This window comes from Centrocercus urophasianus, unplaced genomic scaffold (genome assembly GCF_019232065.1).
Source record: "Centrocercus urophasianus isolate 14NV4802_14NV808 unplaced genomic scaffold, USGS_Curo_1.0 seq_25, whole genome shotgun sequence".
In the NCBI taxonomy this organism is placed as follows: domain Eukaryota; kingdom Metazoa; phylum Chordata; class Aves; order Galliformes; family Phasianidae; genus Centrocercus; species Centrocercus urophasianus.
The window spans coordinates 13,984,419-14,001,664 of record NW_024884811.1 but is presented as its reverse complement, the minus strand read 5'-3'; the positions used below and the strand labels follow the sequence as shown (position 1 = coordinate 14,001,664).

The 17,246-nt window shown below is 40.4% G+C and overlaps 1 protein-coding gene across 3 annotated transcripts; it reads right to left on the bottom strand.

Moving 5' to 3' along the window:
* Window positions 1–2,490: 2,490 nt before the first annotated feature.
* Window positions 2,491–16,734, bottom strand: C6 (complement C6). Of its 3 annotated transcripts, none has more exons than XM_042825900.1 (10): window positions 16,630–16,734; window positions 16,299–16,486; window positions 15,120–15,300; window positions 14,297–14,453; window positions 12,155–12,299; window positions 11,327–11,468; window positions 10,430–10,568; window positions 8,319–8,519; window positions 4,163–4,403; window positions 2,523–3,139 (listed from the first exon to the last, which is right to left on the bottom strand). In XM_042825900.1, the coding sequence occupies exons 3-10, from the start codon at window positions 15,260–15,262 to the stop codon at window positions 2,982–2,984; spliced, it is 1,326 nt and encodes a 441-aa protein (XP_042681834.1). In that variant the 5' UTR covers window positions 15,263–15,300; window positions 16,299–16,486; window positions 16,630–16,734; the 3' UTR covers window positions 2,523–2,981. The 3 variants fall into 3 exon arrangements, with proteins under 3 accessions (XP_042681837.1, XP_042681834.1, XP_042681836.1); XM_042825902.1 differs by having other exon boundaries at window positions 16,299–16,468; window positions 16,630–16,721; XM_042825903.1 differs by lacking the exons at window positions 14,297–14,453; window positions 16,299–16,486; window positions 16,630–16,734 and having other exon boundaries at window positions 2,491–3,139; window positions 15,120–15,202.
* Between the last annotated feature and the right edge of the window lie 512 nt (window positions 16,735–17,246).

Sequence of the window (17,246 nt, the reverse complement as noted above, 5' to 3'; positions counted from 1 at the left end):
AGTAAGCAGTGTGCTCTTGCAGCTCAGAAAGCTGGGCTCCATCAGAAGAGGGGTGGCCAGTATTGACAGGGAGGTGATTGTCCCCCTCTTCTCTGCTCTTGTGAGGCCCCATCTGCAGTACTGTGTCCAGGTCTGGAGCCCCCCATACAAGAAAGACAGGGAGCTGTTGGAGAGGGTCCAGAGGAGGGCCATGAAGATGATCAGGGGGCTGGAGCATCTCCCCTATGAATACAGGCTGAGGGAGCTGGTCTTGTTCAGGCTGGAGAAAAGAAGGCTGTGGGGTGACCTCTTAGGTACTGAAAGTAAAGTACCTTAGGTACTTTCAGTACCTAAGAGGAGGGAATCAATTCTTTGAAAGGATTGATAACAGCAGAACAAGGGGAAATGGTTTTCAAGTTGAGGGAGGGAAGACTGAGGTTGGATGTCAGGGGAAGTTCTTTACAGAGAGAGTGGTGAGGTGCTGGAACAGGCTACCCAGAGAGGTTTTGTGGATGCCCCATCCCTGGAGGTGTTCAAGGCCAGATTGGATGGGGCCCTGGGCAGCCTGGTCTACTAGTAAATGATTAGTGGCCCTACCTGTGATGGGAGTGATGGAGCTTGATGATGCTTGAGGTCCCTTCCGATCCTGGCCATTTTGTTATTCTATGACCTGGACAAGGGGAATGAATCACAGGATCATAGAATGGCCTGGGTTGAAAAGGACCACAATGATCATTGAGTTTCAACCCCCTGCTGTGTGCAGGGTCGCCAACCACCAAACCAGGCTTCCCAGAGCCACATCCAGCCTGGCTATGAACGCCTCTAGGGATGGGGCATCTACAACCTCCTTGGGCAATCTGCTCCAGTGCATCACCATCTCTGAGTGAATAATTTCCTCCTAATATCTAGATCAACCTAGATCTCCCATCTTAGTTTAAAACCATTTCCCCTTGTAATATCACTGTCAACCCATGTAAACAATCATTCCCCCTCCTGTTTACATGCTCCATTCAAGTATTGGAAGGCCACAATGAGGTCTCCCTGGAGCCTTCTCTTCTCCAATCGAAACAAGCCCAGTTCCCTCAACTTTTCTTCATAGGAGAGGTGCTCCACCCCTCTGATCATCTTAGTGGCCCTCCTCTGGACCTGCTCCAAGAGGTCCACGTCCTTCCTGTACTGGGGACTCCAGGCCTGGACGCAGTACTCCAGATGGGCCTCAGAAGAGCTGAGTAGAGGGGGCAATCACCTCCCTCTCCCTGCTGGCCACTCCTCTTTCAATGCAGCCCAGAACACAGTTTGGCCTTCCGGGCTGCAAACGGACACTGTTAGCTCATGTCCAGCTTCTTCTCCACAGACCCCCAAGTCCTTCTCCACAGGGCTGCTCTCAAGGAAATCTTCGCCCAGTTTGTATAACTACCTGGGATTGCTCTGGCCCAAGTGCAATGCCTTGCACTTGGCCTTGTTGAACCTCATTAGGTTCTCAAGGTCCCACTTCTCCAGTTTGTCCAGGTCCTTCTGGATAGCGTCTCTTCCCTTCAGTGCATGGACCACACTACTCAACTTGGAGTCATCTGCAAACTTGCAGAGTGTACTCAATGAGGGTTGAGCGTACTCAATTGAGGGTGTACTCAATGCCATTGTCTATAACACTGATGAGGATGCTGAAGAGCACTGGTACCAAGACCAACCCCTGAGGGACACCGCTTGTGACCAGCTTCCACCCTGAAACAGAACCATTGATCACAACCCTTTGGCTGTGTCCAGCCAACCTATTCTTAATCCACCATGCAGTCCATCCTTCAAATCCACCAATCTCCAAGATTCTCATCCAAGAAGGATGTAGTGAGGGACCATGTCAAAGGCTTTGCAGAAGTCCAGGAAGATGACATCCGTCGCCTTTCCCCCATCTACCTATGCCATTACTCCATCATGGAAGACCACCAGATTCATGAGGAACGACCTGCCCTTGGTGAAGCTGTGCTGACTGTCTCAAATCACCTTGGATCACCTCACTGAGTACAACCTCAGTAAGTTTGCAGACGACACCAAGTTGACAGGAAGTATTGATCTGCCTGGGGTAAGAAGGCCTTATAGAGAAATCTGGACAGGCTGGATAGCTGGCATGAAGCCAATGGGATGAAGTTCAACAAGACTAAGTGCTGGATCCTGCACTTCGGCCACAGCAACCCCAGGCAATGCTACAGGCTTGGGGCAGGGTGGCTGGAAGACTGTGTAGAAGAAATGGACCTGAGGGTGCTGGTCAAAGTTTGGCTGATCATGAGCCAGAAGTCAAGAAGGCCAACAACACTTTGGCCATCAGTGCTTCCAGCAGAAGCAGGGAAATGATTTCCCTCTGTACTCAGGCCTAGTGAGGTCACATCTCAAGAACTATGTTCAGTCTTGGGCCCCATACTACAAGAAAGACATTGAAGCTCTGAAGCCTGTTCAGAGAACGGCAACAAATCTGGTGAGGAGCACAAGTCTTATAAGGGGAAACAGAAGGAACTGGGATTTTTTTATTCTGGAGGAGGCTCTAGGGAAACCTTATCACTCTCTACAGCCACTTCAAAGGAGGTAGTGGTGTGCTGGGGGTTGGCCTTTTCTCCCACTTATCTAGTGATATGACTAGAGGGAATAGCTGCAAGTTGTGCTGGGGAGATTCAGGTTATGGATGTTATGGATGTTAGGAAAAAATTTCTCTTCAACTGCAGTTAGCAGTTAGGCTCTAGAATGGGCTGCCCAGGCAGGTGGTGGAGTCACTCTTCCTGAAGGTGTTCAAGAAATGTTTAGATGTTGTTCTAACGGGCATAGGTTAGTGGGAAATGTTGATAGGAAGCGGATGGTTGGACTGGATAATCTTGAACGTCTTTTCCAACCTTGTTGATTTTATGATTCCATGAGCACTGGCCTCTCTGTCAGTGTTGGAAGAACACCTTTAGTGTTGGAAGAACTTCTCTAGCCAAGAGGACCTGGTGTGCCTTGTTGAGGATAACTCAGGTTAACTAACAGGATACAAACCTGTTATTATCATAGTTACCTTCATGTTTCACAGTCATCTTGTTTGTGACACATTCGGTACTGACTTTCTTCTTCTTTCGGAAAAACACACGCCTTCTTGTTTCTGTTCGAATACACTCCATTGATTCATCCACTGACAGACCTAGAAGTACAAAAGCAGCAGCTGCATCACCATAGATCTGTTGCATCACAGGTCTCCCTGCTCACTCATTTCTTTCTGACCTCTTTACTACACTGAAGCTCCTGATCCACCATTGTCTCTACTGCCAGGGTGTGTTCTGCTCCTCATCAAACCGGTTCCATCAGGTGCTGAATAGACTCTCCTAAACTCAGCCTATTCCTGTTTAGGTATTTCTCCTATATCACCTTTTCTGTTGTATCTGATAACCCTTCCTTCTTCTGGCGCACCATGGAGCAGTCCTTTGCTGTTCAAAATCAAAACCCAGTCACCCAAGGTGCTACTCTGCAGAGTGGGTGGGAACAGCAAACCTTCATCTGAGCCCAGGTCATACCAACGGGCTGCTCTGCCTGGAAAAGTAATTACCACCTATTCCTGCAGCACTGTGAACAAAGACCACCAATATTATAGAAGAAGACATTGCTCCTGAAGGTACCCAATTCCCTGGCCACAAACACCAGTAGAATGCATCATACTTACCTATAGGCCCTGTAGGTACCCTCCCGTGCCCATACAAGTTTCAGTGGTGACATTAAATATCATTGCTATTAACCAAGAATTTCTCCTTCTGTAATATTCTGTTTTCATTTTGACAATCTAGCAGTCATGGATTAAGTTTCAGACTATTTTCTAGTCAATATCAGCAGTTCTAAAACTGTAGCCCAGAAGGCGACATATCTCTCAGACCTCAGTCCCACAGTGGCGTATATTGGAAAGCCTTCTTGGTGTCAAAGGATTTGGACTTGAAGGTCCTAAATACTGTCACGAACACAGTGACATTTACCAATTAAAGAAGATCTTCAATTTTTTAAAATAAAGCGTGGAAGTTCCTTCTTGCTTTATATTTGAGCAGTGTGAGTAATTCCTCTGTCTACGCAAATCTAAGGGATTCTTTTTCTGTTAGTTGTTGAGTTTTCTGTATGGTGGAAGACCTAAAAATAGAAAATGGTAAGAAAAGTAGTAAACAAATTGATAAAGATTACATACCTGAGTTCTTGAGTTCCTCGGAACTATACTGGTAAAGAATGTCGTAGGAACCACCCATCCTTCCAGAGGTGTAGTAATGAGTGCCAAAGTCATCAAATATTCTACTGTATAAAGCATAGTTGTACTCCAGAGGCAGCTGGTTTAGAGCTTTTAGAAAGACATCTGAGAGCTGCAAATTTGACTCCTTCATGGTGAAGTTTGCAACAGAGATGACTTTATGGACTCTAATAAAGTTGGAATTCTAGATATAAAATTAAAATAAAATAAAATAAAATAAAATAAATTAACATAATCTTGCTGCTTTCATGGGTAGTTGATTGCAGAAAACAGAGTGGCCAAGAATATGATCTGAGCTACATTGAAAACCTATTTCCTCTAGTCCATCATGATGCTTTAACCACGATTAAACTCACATAGACTAGCCCTGGAATTTCCAAGCATCTTGTGAGGTTCTCAGGGACAACACTCATTACTGCTTTGCATTGTGGGAGTGTATAGGATTTCAGTGTGAGTTAAGAATTCCTAAGCAGTGGACAAACAGAAAGTAAAATGACTTCTGCTATAGCAAATACACCAGTAATTGATAAGACAGGCAAAAAACTAGGAGGAAAGGCTGAAGCTAGTAAGTATCTGTGAGCTGTTCGTAATTAATCTTGAGTGGGTATTTTGGATACTACCTCATTATTGTGAGGTCTCAAACGTTGTTTATCAGTCTGCTAAAACTAAACTTACAGGAATAAAGTTTTAATTCAGTGTCAGGCTGTTAACACACAAGGTCTGGGGCGTGATATGGGTGGAAAAAAAAAGCAAGAAGTTCAGAAACTAGAAGCATCACCTCTTACATTCAGAAAACTCATGTTTTTGAGACAGCTAATTTTTTTTGTGTTCAATGTTGAAGGTTGTTAATGAGAGAGTTCAACTAAAAAGAGAAGAGAGAAAAAGAATACTGAATGGAGAAACTGGTAACATGGCAAAAAAAAAGAAGTAACAAAAAAAAACACCAAACAACAAACCTGAAGCAAAGAGATCAAGAGCAAAAGGGGTGATGGGAAAGAGCACAAAATGAGCAATCTGCAGAAAGAAGAAAATCATTATAAATAAAATTGATACTGATCTATATATAGGTTCTGCTGTTGAGTTTTCATATTGATAGGTTGATTCTGCTCCACTTCTGTCTTCAGGTTCATGTGGCATAGAAGTCATAAGACTGCATTAAATATGGAGCTTCTTCAGCCAAGAGTCAGCAACATAACATGTAAGCTGGACCACAGCACTGAGATGTGCACAGCACTCTCCATTTCAGTGCTCTCATTTGCATGCTGGAAGACAAACTAAGGGCACTCAGCTTTCTGCAGCAGTGAGAATAAAAATGGAAGAAATAGGATATATAATATTCCCTGGACTGTACTCTGGTCCTTAAATACCCTGAGGTAATATCATTTCTCGGAAAATGACTACCAGGTGATTTGGGCTCAGTTTTAAGCCGTACCATATCACATTTCAGCTATGATGCACAAAATTACAGGCAATTTTGGCAAACATTAAATTCTAAATGCTCAGGTGGATATGATGCTCCCCCATACCAAAAAATATTTTTTTTCTTGACTTGCACCACGCATTTATATTCTCTAATATTCAAAGCATCTTAAGTGCTTTTCTTACTAGCAATTTCCCTTACAGTTGTCAAACCCAGTGACTTCTTTATTAAATCCCCAAGGCTTGAACAACCTTGGAAACTTTTACTTGAAAAAGAAATTCAGGAAACTGAATTCCAAAGTCTCCAGTTACCCTGGTCACATGTCTAAACATACTGGTAACCCCTGGCAACTGTGGCAATCTTTATCCATGAATACCAGGTATTAATACAAAATGCAATGCTGTAGATTGAGGTGATTATTCCCAAAGATATTCAGTCAAAATCCTGGTCTAAATCAAGTGCAGATACTCAAATAAGGTCAGATATTATATAAAAACTACTTAACTGACAAAACAAAAATCATCCAGACACAAGCTGAGCTGGCCTGATGAAACCAATAGTTTTAATTAATTAGAACATTTCTCACAAAACAGACTCTCACTAGAACGTACTGGTTAATTAAATAATGTTTATTTCCAAGTAATGCAAGCACAGAATCTTGCCTCTCGTCCCCACGGATGGGGATGGCTTCATATCTTTCAGGCCTCAATTTTTTAATTCAAGCCATCCAACTCAATGAGCTGCAGCCAAGAATATTAGAAGCATGAGCCAATGGGTTGGGTGCAGAAACTTCAGGAGTCCCTTGGTGTCTTTGAATGCCCGGAACACACATGCTATCAGGCAGTTACCAGTGTGCCAATTCTGAGATAACTTCTCTATCTCAAAGGAAAATGGAGTTTGAAAAAATTTATGAAATTCAGAAAAAAAAAAGAAGCAGAAGAAGAAAATGGTAAATAAAACTAATAACATGTAGCATAATGAGCAAGATTAATCGACAAGTTTATGATGTAATGGGTAATACAGTAATAATTAAATAATATTATTATTAAAAATAATATTAAAGTTTCACTTTATGAGTCTTTCCTTATATTTAGTAGAGAAGAGTAACAGCTGGTAACTGGGGCTTCCTTTAAGCCCTGCTGGAACACTACTGAGAGCACTCACATTTATGTAAAAATCCACTGAGTTTCTTTTAACTGATACAAAATGAGGGCAACTAGCTGAGATGCAAGGTTCTGTAAATCTGTCATTGTCTATAGATACACAAGATGTATCCCAGCCTAAATGCTTGTTTTGATGCAAACAGAAGACCAGAAAGGGGTCATTACTGTCATGAAAATTATTTTAAAATTTGAATACAAGAATATGTACTAAAGAGCCTAAAGATTAGCTTAACAGTAATAATAATAATAATAGTAGACAAACAAAAATAAGCATCAGAAACATATTCATATTTCCTCTTAACAATATGGAAAAATTCAAGACCTTTCAAGTCACTTAGGCCCTACAGTGACTCTGTGGTGCTCATGTGAAGCTATTCTGCTTGCAGTTTGAAAATCTGGTCTGAATTTGACCTCCCAGATTGTTAGTTCTCACTCATTGTCAGTGATCTTTTTAAACTACTTTTACTTTGTAAGTGAATATTTTGAATTTATAGATTTGTTTCATATACATATGTAAGTAGATATCTGCTGTTGTATACACCTATAAAGAAACTGCATACAGGTAGGCACAGGTGAATGCAGAGGCTTCCTGTAACATGTTAAGGAACCTGAAGATCAAAATTAAAAGTCTTGCCATGGACACAGTCAGGAGGAAATAAGCCATCTACAGCCAACAGCAGACCAAGTCATCAGCTTTCTCATGCATGTTTCTGAAATTTTATGACAATAAAGTTCAAAACAAGTTCAAGTGCAATAAAAATTCCTCAAGAAAGTTTCATTGATATTCACATTTCTTTTCATAGTTTGTGACTGGATTTAAACCTTTAAGAAGACACCATTCTATCAAAATAAACTCACCAATTCTACAGAAGAAAAACTTGATACATATAATTGCATCAGAATGACAGCAAATAGAATTCCAGTAGATGGAACTTAAGCAAAGATTATTGCAGACTAGAAATTGTGGACTACTTAATCAGTCAAGTTACTTAACAATTAAGACAAGCCTGTAAGCTAGTAATAAATCTGTCATGAAAACATTAAAATTATAACAGATGTTTTTGTAAAAGATTTACTATAATTTTATTACAACTCCTCGGTTTCAACAAGCTTTAATTTTGAACAGTTTTATGACCTCTGCCAGGCGTAATTACAGAAAAAAGAATAGTTGATCCTTTACTATCATTAAACTCTAGAATTATTATATTTCACAGTATTTGCCTGAATTAGAGAGGCAGAATTTTATGGGAAGTAGTTGTCTGTTCTCAGAAACTTTTCTCTTGGTGTGTTATTTCTGGGATTATTTTTGTGACTCTGTGCAGCTTAACAGAAAGTATGTTGCAACCAGGAACATCCTGTAGAATCAGGAGAGGACCTTCTCGTTTTTAATTCTAGTAGTTTTGCAAAATGTAATCCCAATACACCTTGTTAGTGGATAACTTGTGGTAGCTCAGCCCCCTAAACAAGAAGATGGAAACTCAAAGAAAGGAAGAAATTCATGTCACCATTCAATTACCTTTTCATGTGAGGCTTCAATGGCTTTCTTGAAGGAGGAATGTGATGTGATTTGAACTTTTCTTTTCCTTGAGAATAGACCTGGTATGCCAGATCTTCTCCGAGATGAATGAGAGGATGTACTGCTTCCCACATCACCATCACTCAGAGGCGTTAAATCCTTGTAGAAATCTGATTTTACATCATCCTCTTCATCTGTTACCTAGAGATTCAGTAAACCAAAATCTATTTGCCCTAATAACTTGAAAGGGAGCAAAGTATTAAACAATGAATTCTTGGCTTCTTCTGGAATAGGCATGTCTAATGCTTGGGAACATAGCAGAAAGCTAAAAAGCTATTATAGGGTAAGGAGATGGCTATACAGTAGGCAGTTATACAAGGCAAAAAAAACCAAAACAACCAACAAACAAACAAACAAAAAGTCATGTTCTTCTAGAAATCCCCAGTCCCCTTGCCCTAAAGCTTAAGAACAATTTTCCTTGAATGTTTCAAAATGCTTTTCAAAGACTCTCAGACCTGCATATTATGTCCACACTAAAAGTAAGTCTCTATTTGTATTGTATGATGGTGTGTTTTTCACTTTCTGCTTGATTCCCTTCTAGAAGAATGAGCAGGTTTTATTCAGAATGGAGTCAGAGCATACCTGTAGTGTAAGTCACCATATTGCAGAATGGACTAGAAGTAAATGAATAGTAATAGAGAGTGAACCTACCAGTTAACATTGGCAAGACTCAGTTAGGCTGTTGCGCTAAGCAGCGATACTAAGGCATCTTGAACGTCTGTTCAAAAGTGACTCATTTCCCATAATTAAGGCAAATCCCTTGCAAGATCTGTGACCTTTAGATTCATTTTTTACCATTTCAGGCTTACTTAATAAGGATCTTTTTTACTTTGTAGGATCTGTGAAGGACTTCGGGCAGTGATGTCCACTCCCCTGATCCAGTTCTGTTCTCCAAGTAAACACATGCTTTTGCATTAAAATGCACTGCAGCTCCAAGCAGAAAGCTGGTTCAGTGACATTTCTATATCAAAAACTACTCTAAATGTTGAAAAATGGAGATGCAAGCTCAGGTGAGAATCACAAGCTCGTAATATTTTTGCAGATGGACATTAGTTATCACATAGACAACAGAGCTTGAAAAAATTGGGCAAGCCAAGAATTGTTTTCCCTACAGAATATTTCTGTACACAGTACTTCTTCAATGCCATTGACCAAACCAGACAGTGTTGGAATTTGCTTTGTTCAGCTGTGCCTTTTAAAGTAATATCTCACAATATTCATGTTAATAATCAACAGTTCAGTCTCTTCCACTCCTTCAACTTTTTTCATGTCCTGCATCCCTTTTTTCCCAATACTGTAGCCATTTGCTTCAGAGGGGGCCTTCCAGGATGTATGCCGCTAGATACTACACCTCAACCATAATATCCCAATTATTTTATAAATATCAGTGTTTAAAAGTCTGAAATATCCTGCCTGAAAATCACATTCCAAGATTTGAGGAAAAATAAAAAACAATGTCCTTTTTTCTTGACCTGTCCTGCAAGACTTCTTTCCAGACTTTTAACCTTCTGCCTTGCAGACTCTTTACCCGCCACTTCTTACTGATGGTCGGAAGGGCTGGTCAGGGGACAAGCAGGACTGAGAGGCTGAGACAGCTGATGGAGGAGCTGCTCTCAAAGTTGCAGATGCCTCAATGGGAGGCATGTGCTGGGAGAGCTGTTGGTACTGGAAGGATGCATCAGTAATGCTAAAACGAGCTTGGGCTTTACCAAGCCACTGGCTGGATTATATTGTGGTTGGGAACAAGAACCTGCATACCAAGTCGCAGCAGAGGCATGGCCACAATCATAAGGAAGCAGGAGAGAAGCTGAGATCAATTTGTGTTGATTCTGAGTAAACACTCACTGTGAAAGTGAGAGAAAGGTACAAGTAGAGACACCTAACACAGCTCGGTTTTTTTCCCATTTCTACTCTTCAGCTGAAGCTCTTTCAGGCCTCAGCAGGCTGGGAAATCTTGTCTTCATAAGACTTCTTAAGACTTCAGCATATAACTTGGGCTATGTTTATGAAAATGTTTTATTTTTTTGCTAAAATTTGCTTCTAGAAAGTACCTGGAAGCTGACAGTCTCCAGATTTGCAGGCACGCGATACGATTTCCTTGTCTCATTGCGTCTCACTGTTCTGCATTCTCCTCCATTGAACGAGTTGCCAAGGACTTCCCCTCGGCTCTCTCCTGACAGAATGTGAAATCTAACAACACCACCAACAACAAAAGCAATTTCCAGAAATTAAATGGCCTCAGAAAGACATAAATAGGTATCATTTGTTGTGTACAGCTGCGTCAAAGATGCTTTATGTTTGAATGAGAGGCTGTAAGTGTTAAGGCTATGCTAGTGCTTTGAATGAAATTTCTTCATAAAAATTTCTGATTTACCCTGAATTCACCTGAAAAATTATACAACCAGGCTATAACACCAAGGTCAGCATAAGACTATCTTGGGCAACCACTGACTCGAGAAACACAGTAAAATGGCACTGACAAATAACATGCTGCTCTCCAGTTCAGCCAAAAGTGTTTGTTACCAGAGTGCCCTGAGTTCATTCAGAAACACAGCACTTGGGGCAGGCATGGCTGGTATTGCAAGAGATGTATCAGGCACAACCAAACATCTGTAGAGGAACATCCTCCAAATTTCTGAAATGCTTTGTAATAACTGAGCTGGAATTTGCCAGTAAGTGGTGTTCTGGTTGTGGTGAGGGTGGGCAATGTCCCTCACAGCAGTGCCCCCTGATGGCTTCTGCAGTAGGAGTAGAGCAGAGTAGGACTGCCAGATGCAGTAAGTCCAAGCCTGGCTGTTTAGTTACATTCTTATAACCTCTTACTACTCTTCATTTAAGAGGTCATGTTTTAATGGTTTACTCTCACATGCAAATTTGACAATTGTCTTTTTTAATGTAAGTTGCTGATAAGCAGTATAATGCCTGTGAAAAAAACAAAGCTAGCTTACCCACTGCCGATTAAATGCACACCTGGGATGCTCTCAAACTTTCTGCTACACACCATCTTTTTCCTCCCACAATGTCTTTCATCAGAGTTGTCCCCACAGTCATTTTCTCCATTGCATTCCAATTTTTTTGCAATACAGCGACCTGGACAGAGAAAAAGCAGCAGCAAGAGGACATATGCAGTGATTCTTCACATCTCAATGCAAAAAAGAGCAATTTCTTTCTCTAGCAACGGTGTAAGCTTGCAACAGGAATTAACATAGCAAGGCACTTCTAAACATACATTACTTCAATAAAAATATTTGTCTCTTTTCTACCAGTTTGTATTAATTTGAAGGCATGATGACCAAAGTTAAGGTTTAGCAAAAGGAAATTCTGATAAAACTATCAAATCTGATCAGGTATATTTAAAATTAAGCAAGAACTACCAAGACAATGATTTTAAAAAAATTAATAAAAACAGTGCAAGTTTGATTTCAAACAAACTATAAGGATATGTTTGTACACGTAAAATTTGTGCCAAAAAAAATCTCATTGGAACAGTGCTACTTTCTAGCAGCCATAATGATGCTACCATTCTACAGTACAGATTGCACAACCCTGAATTCCTTTTAACTGAAGAAGAAATGTAAATATTAAGTTTCCATTAAACATAAAATCCTCAGCTCCCTGCCCCTTTTTCCTAAGGAATACATGGACAACCTGGAATAGAATACATGCATGGAATACATAGGGACAACCTGGAATTTTTTAATTTTTTTTATATGTCTCAAACAGTAGCTATTGTCTACTGAATAATGCTGAAGTTAAGCTATGATGACTATTGTTACCATTCTCGCACTGGAATTTATTCTTGCAGTCCATATCCACGATATTGCAGAGCTTAGCTGGAAAGCATGGTCGGGATTGCACCAGTGGTTCGGTGCAGGCCTGGCCTCCAAACTGGGATGGCCGCAGGAGTTTCCGGACACGAACCTGGGGGCAGAAAAATAAAAACTTGGTGTTCAGTGAATGGGAAATTTTTTCCTGTTCCTTATCAACTTAGTTGAAATAGAAATACTATGATGGGGCATGCAATCCCCATCCCATTTGGCTTGGCTCTCTTTCAACGAGGCCTCTTGTCAGAGAATTGAGCAGGAGGGAATATGTATTTCTGAAATTTTCTACTGTTAAATAACCAGGAGTAATATCTCAAGCTCATTTGTTTTTCTTTCCCCAAATCAGAACCCACCTTGCAGAACACTGATGCTGAATGTGCTAGAAAATCATTTCAGTAACGTTTTCCACCCCTGTTCCAGGGGTTGCAGATGAAACTTATCTGCCTTTGACCGAACTGTTCTTTCCCTAAGAAAGAGCAGGAAAAATTTCCCCAAATGACATACATTTCCTCACAGACTTCATTACATCCCTGCCTCTAGAAAGACCTTGAAGTCAAAAAATTGAATACGATCCAAAAAATAAATAAATCTGTAACTGGGTAACTATGATCAGAGGGAACAAAGAGCAACACTTTCGAAAGGCTTTTGACTCAAGACAACCATTTCTTGTACTCTGTTTGGAATCTACAACACACGTTATATTGTTTGTGTGAGCTTTAACCTCTTCATCATTCCCATTCACTGAGAGCTTAACTACAATGGTCTTCACATTTATCTTGAGGGCACATCCTCCATTCTGAAGGCTGTTCGTATTTATGAAGGTCAGAAGTAGTAATCTTAGTAGTTTGGAGGAAAAATATGTTCAGCTTACAACCCCCGCCCCGGTTTTTTTTTTAAAGCAGCAAATACTTTGCATGAATATTTAAAGCTAATAAAAATGAGCTAATAAAAATGAGCTTTTACACAGGGTCGTGTAGGTAGGGAACCTAGAAATTTAATTAGAGGATATGGATTACAAAAATGAGTTTAAAGAGAGCAATAAGAACCTTTCCATCTCTGGCAGTTTATTTGCTGTCTCCCATTGTTTCTCCCCATTGTGCTCTCACTCACCACCCTGGCTGTAAGTAGTTTCCTAGAACTGCTACTTCATGGCCCCCAAACTCCAAAACATTTTTTGTTCTGCACTGGCATCAAGATAGGTATGTATACATGTAAAGATACACATACACATACCTAACAGGCTTTCTGACAGTGCTGTTCAGATGTGCATTTCAGAAGCTGCACAGGACCTTCAGAAGAGCTTTAGGCTATGTCGGCATGGACACTTAGAGTGATCTATGATAAGCCTTGGACTCATCAGCTATGTAACTATCCTCAAAAGCTCCCTAGAACCTTGTGTTTGCCTGGGCTTTTTATGTCAGTCCCACCTGATGCTGTTCTTTCACCTGTTCACTCTCTGCTAGGGTAGGTACATGTAACTCCTAACCCTGCCATCAGGGAATCAGCACAAGCCCAGAGACTCAGCCACAGGAGGATTTTGTCCTACAGATATTAAGCATATCCATCTGGGTTTTGTGTAGACTATTAGGGTTGCAGAAAAGGTGCTAAGGATGTCTCATCAGCAACTTCAGACTGATCCTGACTATGATACTGCATTCCTTAACAGTGCTAGTTATGATTTGCCAATTATCTCTTTTCAGTAGATGACTTGATCCTATTATCTTTCATTTTCAGAACATATAAAATGTCATGCTGTGTGAAAGATTCCTTGACATGCTCCTGTTGAAACAGGAATGCAAACTCTACAGCTTAATTTATCTCTTATGTAGAAAACTCATCTTTAATAATGACAGTGGCACTTTCAAAGCAAGTTCTCATAAATGGATTTGCACTACTAAATTGCCCCTTTCTATTTTGATATACTTATCTTAACTTGTTCCCTCCAGCTCCTACTGTTATAATTTATAACAGTTATAACCTTGTTAACTTAAACTGTCATTTTGCAGAACCAACTTCCTTGAAATCAAATATCTTAAACCAAGAAACTAGGCACAATTTCTTGCATTTAACATGCATAATACATTATCTACCTACTTGTTTTTTAATGCATGGGTCACATTCTGACCAAGAGCTGAATTCTCCAAGCTGGCAATTGATAGGACAGGTTTGTTGGTTACATGCACGAGATTCCTGCTTGGTGCACAGCTGGTCACAGAAGTTTTGGTTATAATATTCATCCATTTTTATTTGCCTAAAAAAGGTCACTGAAAGAGTTACACTGGAAAGGAAACAAACTGTAGATTTCTATAACTGTAGGTTAAGGCTCATAATGCTTTAAGTCAATAAAAGCTTGAATGGTGGTGGGTAGATCTGGAGTGATGCTTGAAAGTAAAATCTATATACACCTTAAGCCAGGAATGAAATAAGGGATTTCTTGTAAATTTAGAGTATGCTCCTGAACTGCATATGGTTTTGTGCAGTTGTATCTTTAGTTAACTATGACTGCAGAATTATTTGTACAAGAAGCAGCTTTCTGTCAGCTTGCCATGCTGGAGCTCATATCTTCCAGAGCGCTGCTTGGTGTTGGGCAGAGCTCCCAGCGTGGGCACTGGGCACCAGCCCTGTTCACAAGAGCTGGCTGCTCAATGCTCACTGCTGGCAGGGCCACCCGAGGACCTGGCTCTTCTGTCTGTGTGTGTGCAGAAATAACAGGTTTGTTTGGAAGCACTGCAATATTCTATACACAACTTTAAACCTTGCAATTAGAACCAAGTCATTTGCTGGACATTACCATTTTTCTTTCTAGATATATTATGGATGCTGAAGCATCAGATCCTGATCAGATCCTTCCTGAAAGTATTTTTTTTTTCCACATAAAAATTATACCCATAAATGCAGTGAGAAGATTTGTCCATACCTGTGCCTTGTCTGCGTGCCATAATTGCAGGTTTTTGAACAGCTGGACCATGACCCCCATGGATAATGTTCACAGTAGCACCCTTGGCAGCTCCCAAACACCAGGCTCAGCAGGATCAGCTGTATTAGCACTGCCTTCTCCATAGCAGAGGTGTTTACAGACAGTAAAAGCTCTGGAGGAACTGTAACATTCACAGTTACTGTATCTTAGTGACTAGTCTCTTCTGATCTGCTGCTTCTATAAATCTATTTTGCAATACAAATATTTCATCAAGCAGTGTACCTGGAATGTAGTGATAATGCATGAGAGAATATTAATTAAATTATTGTAATGTGGAGGGATGCAAGTCAAAGGCATATGATCTCTTATTCAGTATTAATCATGACTGCATGTTAATTCTATTTAAGAAACTGCTAAGCGATTTTCTTGTATGCGACAAATAAAGACCTGCTATTACTCTTCATTGTTCCTATGTGTTCTGAAAAACATTTTCTACGAATACAAATGAAAGTATGAATAAGCGTTTTTGCTATTGGGCATGTAAAATAATGGAGACTTAACACTATCTGGCTACAAATTCATTTTCATCCCTTTTTGCCTAACTGCTTTGCTGCAGTGAATCCTTTCTTCAGATCTTCTGTTACTCTTACTCCTGATGACTGACTGCTGTTTTTTTCAGGAAAAGCATTTATTCACTGAAAAATTGCAAAATATTTTTTCCTTCATGCTGTCACTGAACCAACAACAAACTGTAAAGGCTGGTACAGCAGAATGTAAGCAGAGCGTATAAAACATTCTGTTTTGCCACGAAAGAACAATAAAAAATAGAAAATGTAAAAACAGATTATCTCATTTTGAAAATGATTAAATGAAATGTAAAATCACTATTTTATTTTTTAATTACATAGCCCATGCTATTCTGACTTCTATAGCTTGCTGTGAAAAATAATTTTTTGTGGAGTGAAAATATTGCTTGTTCTTTTCAGCAAGAAAGCCAGTTGATCTTCTCAGTACTGTAGCAGTGAGGGCTCAGTGTGCTTTTTATGCAGCCATTCAGTCAAGAAGCTTCTTGAACAGTTAAGTGTAATCAACAGAGTATAATCAAACTGAAGGCAGAGAAGACAGCAATCTTGCCAGTGAACCAAAAGGAGAGCAAATAGTTGATCTTTTTTTCCTTACCTGGGCTCGTGGCTCCTTGTACCAATATTGCTAACTTAGAAGAGCGATGAAGAAGTCCTACAAGGCTCTCTCAATTACTTTGTTCATTCCTCCAGAGTGCTCTCCACAGAAAATACTCTCATTTGGTAGTGAAGTTCCAACCAATCAGTACATCTGAACTGCATCAGCAACTAGACAAATGTAAGTACCTGATAGAGATAAATTTAAGCTTTCGAAGAAAAGATACAAGCAAACAAACAAACAAACAAACAAAAACAACCAAAAAAACCCGAAACGCTTCCCCACACATCAACCTATATACACTGAAGCCAATAAAAATCTTCCTTATCACTGTAAAACTCCTGGCTGCCGATTGTCATGACCTCAGCATGGCTTGCTGCAGGCTTTCAAATGAAAGGTTGGAGGTTATATTTGATCTGGTTACTAGTTAATGAGGACAGATTCTGTCTGGTGACAGGAAGGGTCAGCCTTGCACAGCCTCTCTACAGGCAGACCCTCAGCAGCAGGCATTTTCCAGAGAACTATGCAGGAACATCTCTCCTCACAAACATACACGCCCAATGCAAGAAGATGCACAAACATTTATATTAGGCCACAGTGGCTGGATACACTGCAGGGCTTCTCGCAGTGCCTGGCAGGGGTGCACCACTTCTCTGTTCTGAGGGCAGCTGATGATCTCACTCCTAAACTCTGTTCAAGGAAGGAAACCCAGAACTCCAAAGAGCAGAAGGGAGGGAGCAAAAATCATAACGTTCTCAAGCAAATAAGGAAGATCAAACTCAAACAGATCTTCAATTTAAATGTCATTTCCTGGGGCTCTCCAGTTGCCTGAGATGCAAAGATAGGAAAAACTGTCCATTCTATCCCATTAAATTCACATATGGTTACCTTGTACCTCCAGGTCTTTGGGTGGTAAACGGCAACACATCTTTCTTTCCCTCCTTTCCC

Bases quoted from the DNA above. Each gene is read 5' to 3' on its own strand.
- C6 (XM_042825900.1), bottom strand. From the start codon at position 15,262: ATGGAGAAGGCAGTGCTAATACAGCTGATCCTGCTGAGCCTGGTGTTT. The intron at 4,404-8,318 runs GTAATTGAATGG...TTTTATATCTAG, and splicing joins TTGAAGCCTCACATGAAAAG to AATTCCAACTTTATTAGAGT. The intron at 3,140-4,162 runs GTATGTAATCTT...TTGTACTTCTAG, and splicing joins CGAGGAACTCAAGAACTCAG to GTCTGTCAGTGGATGAATCA.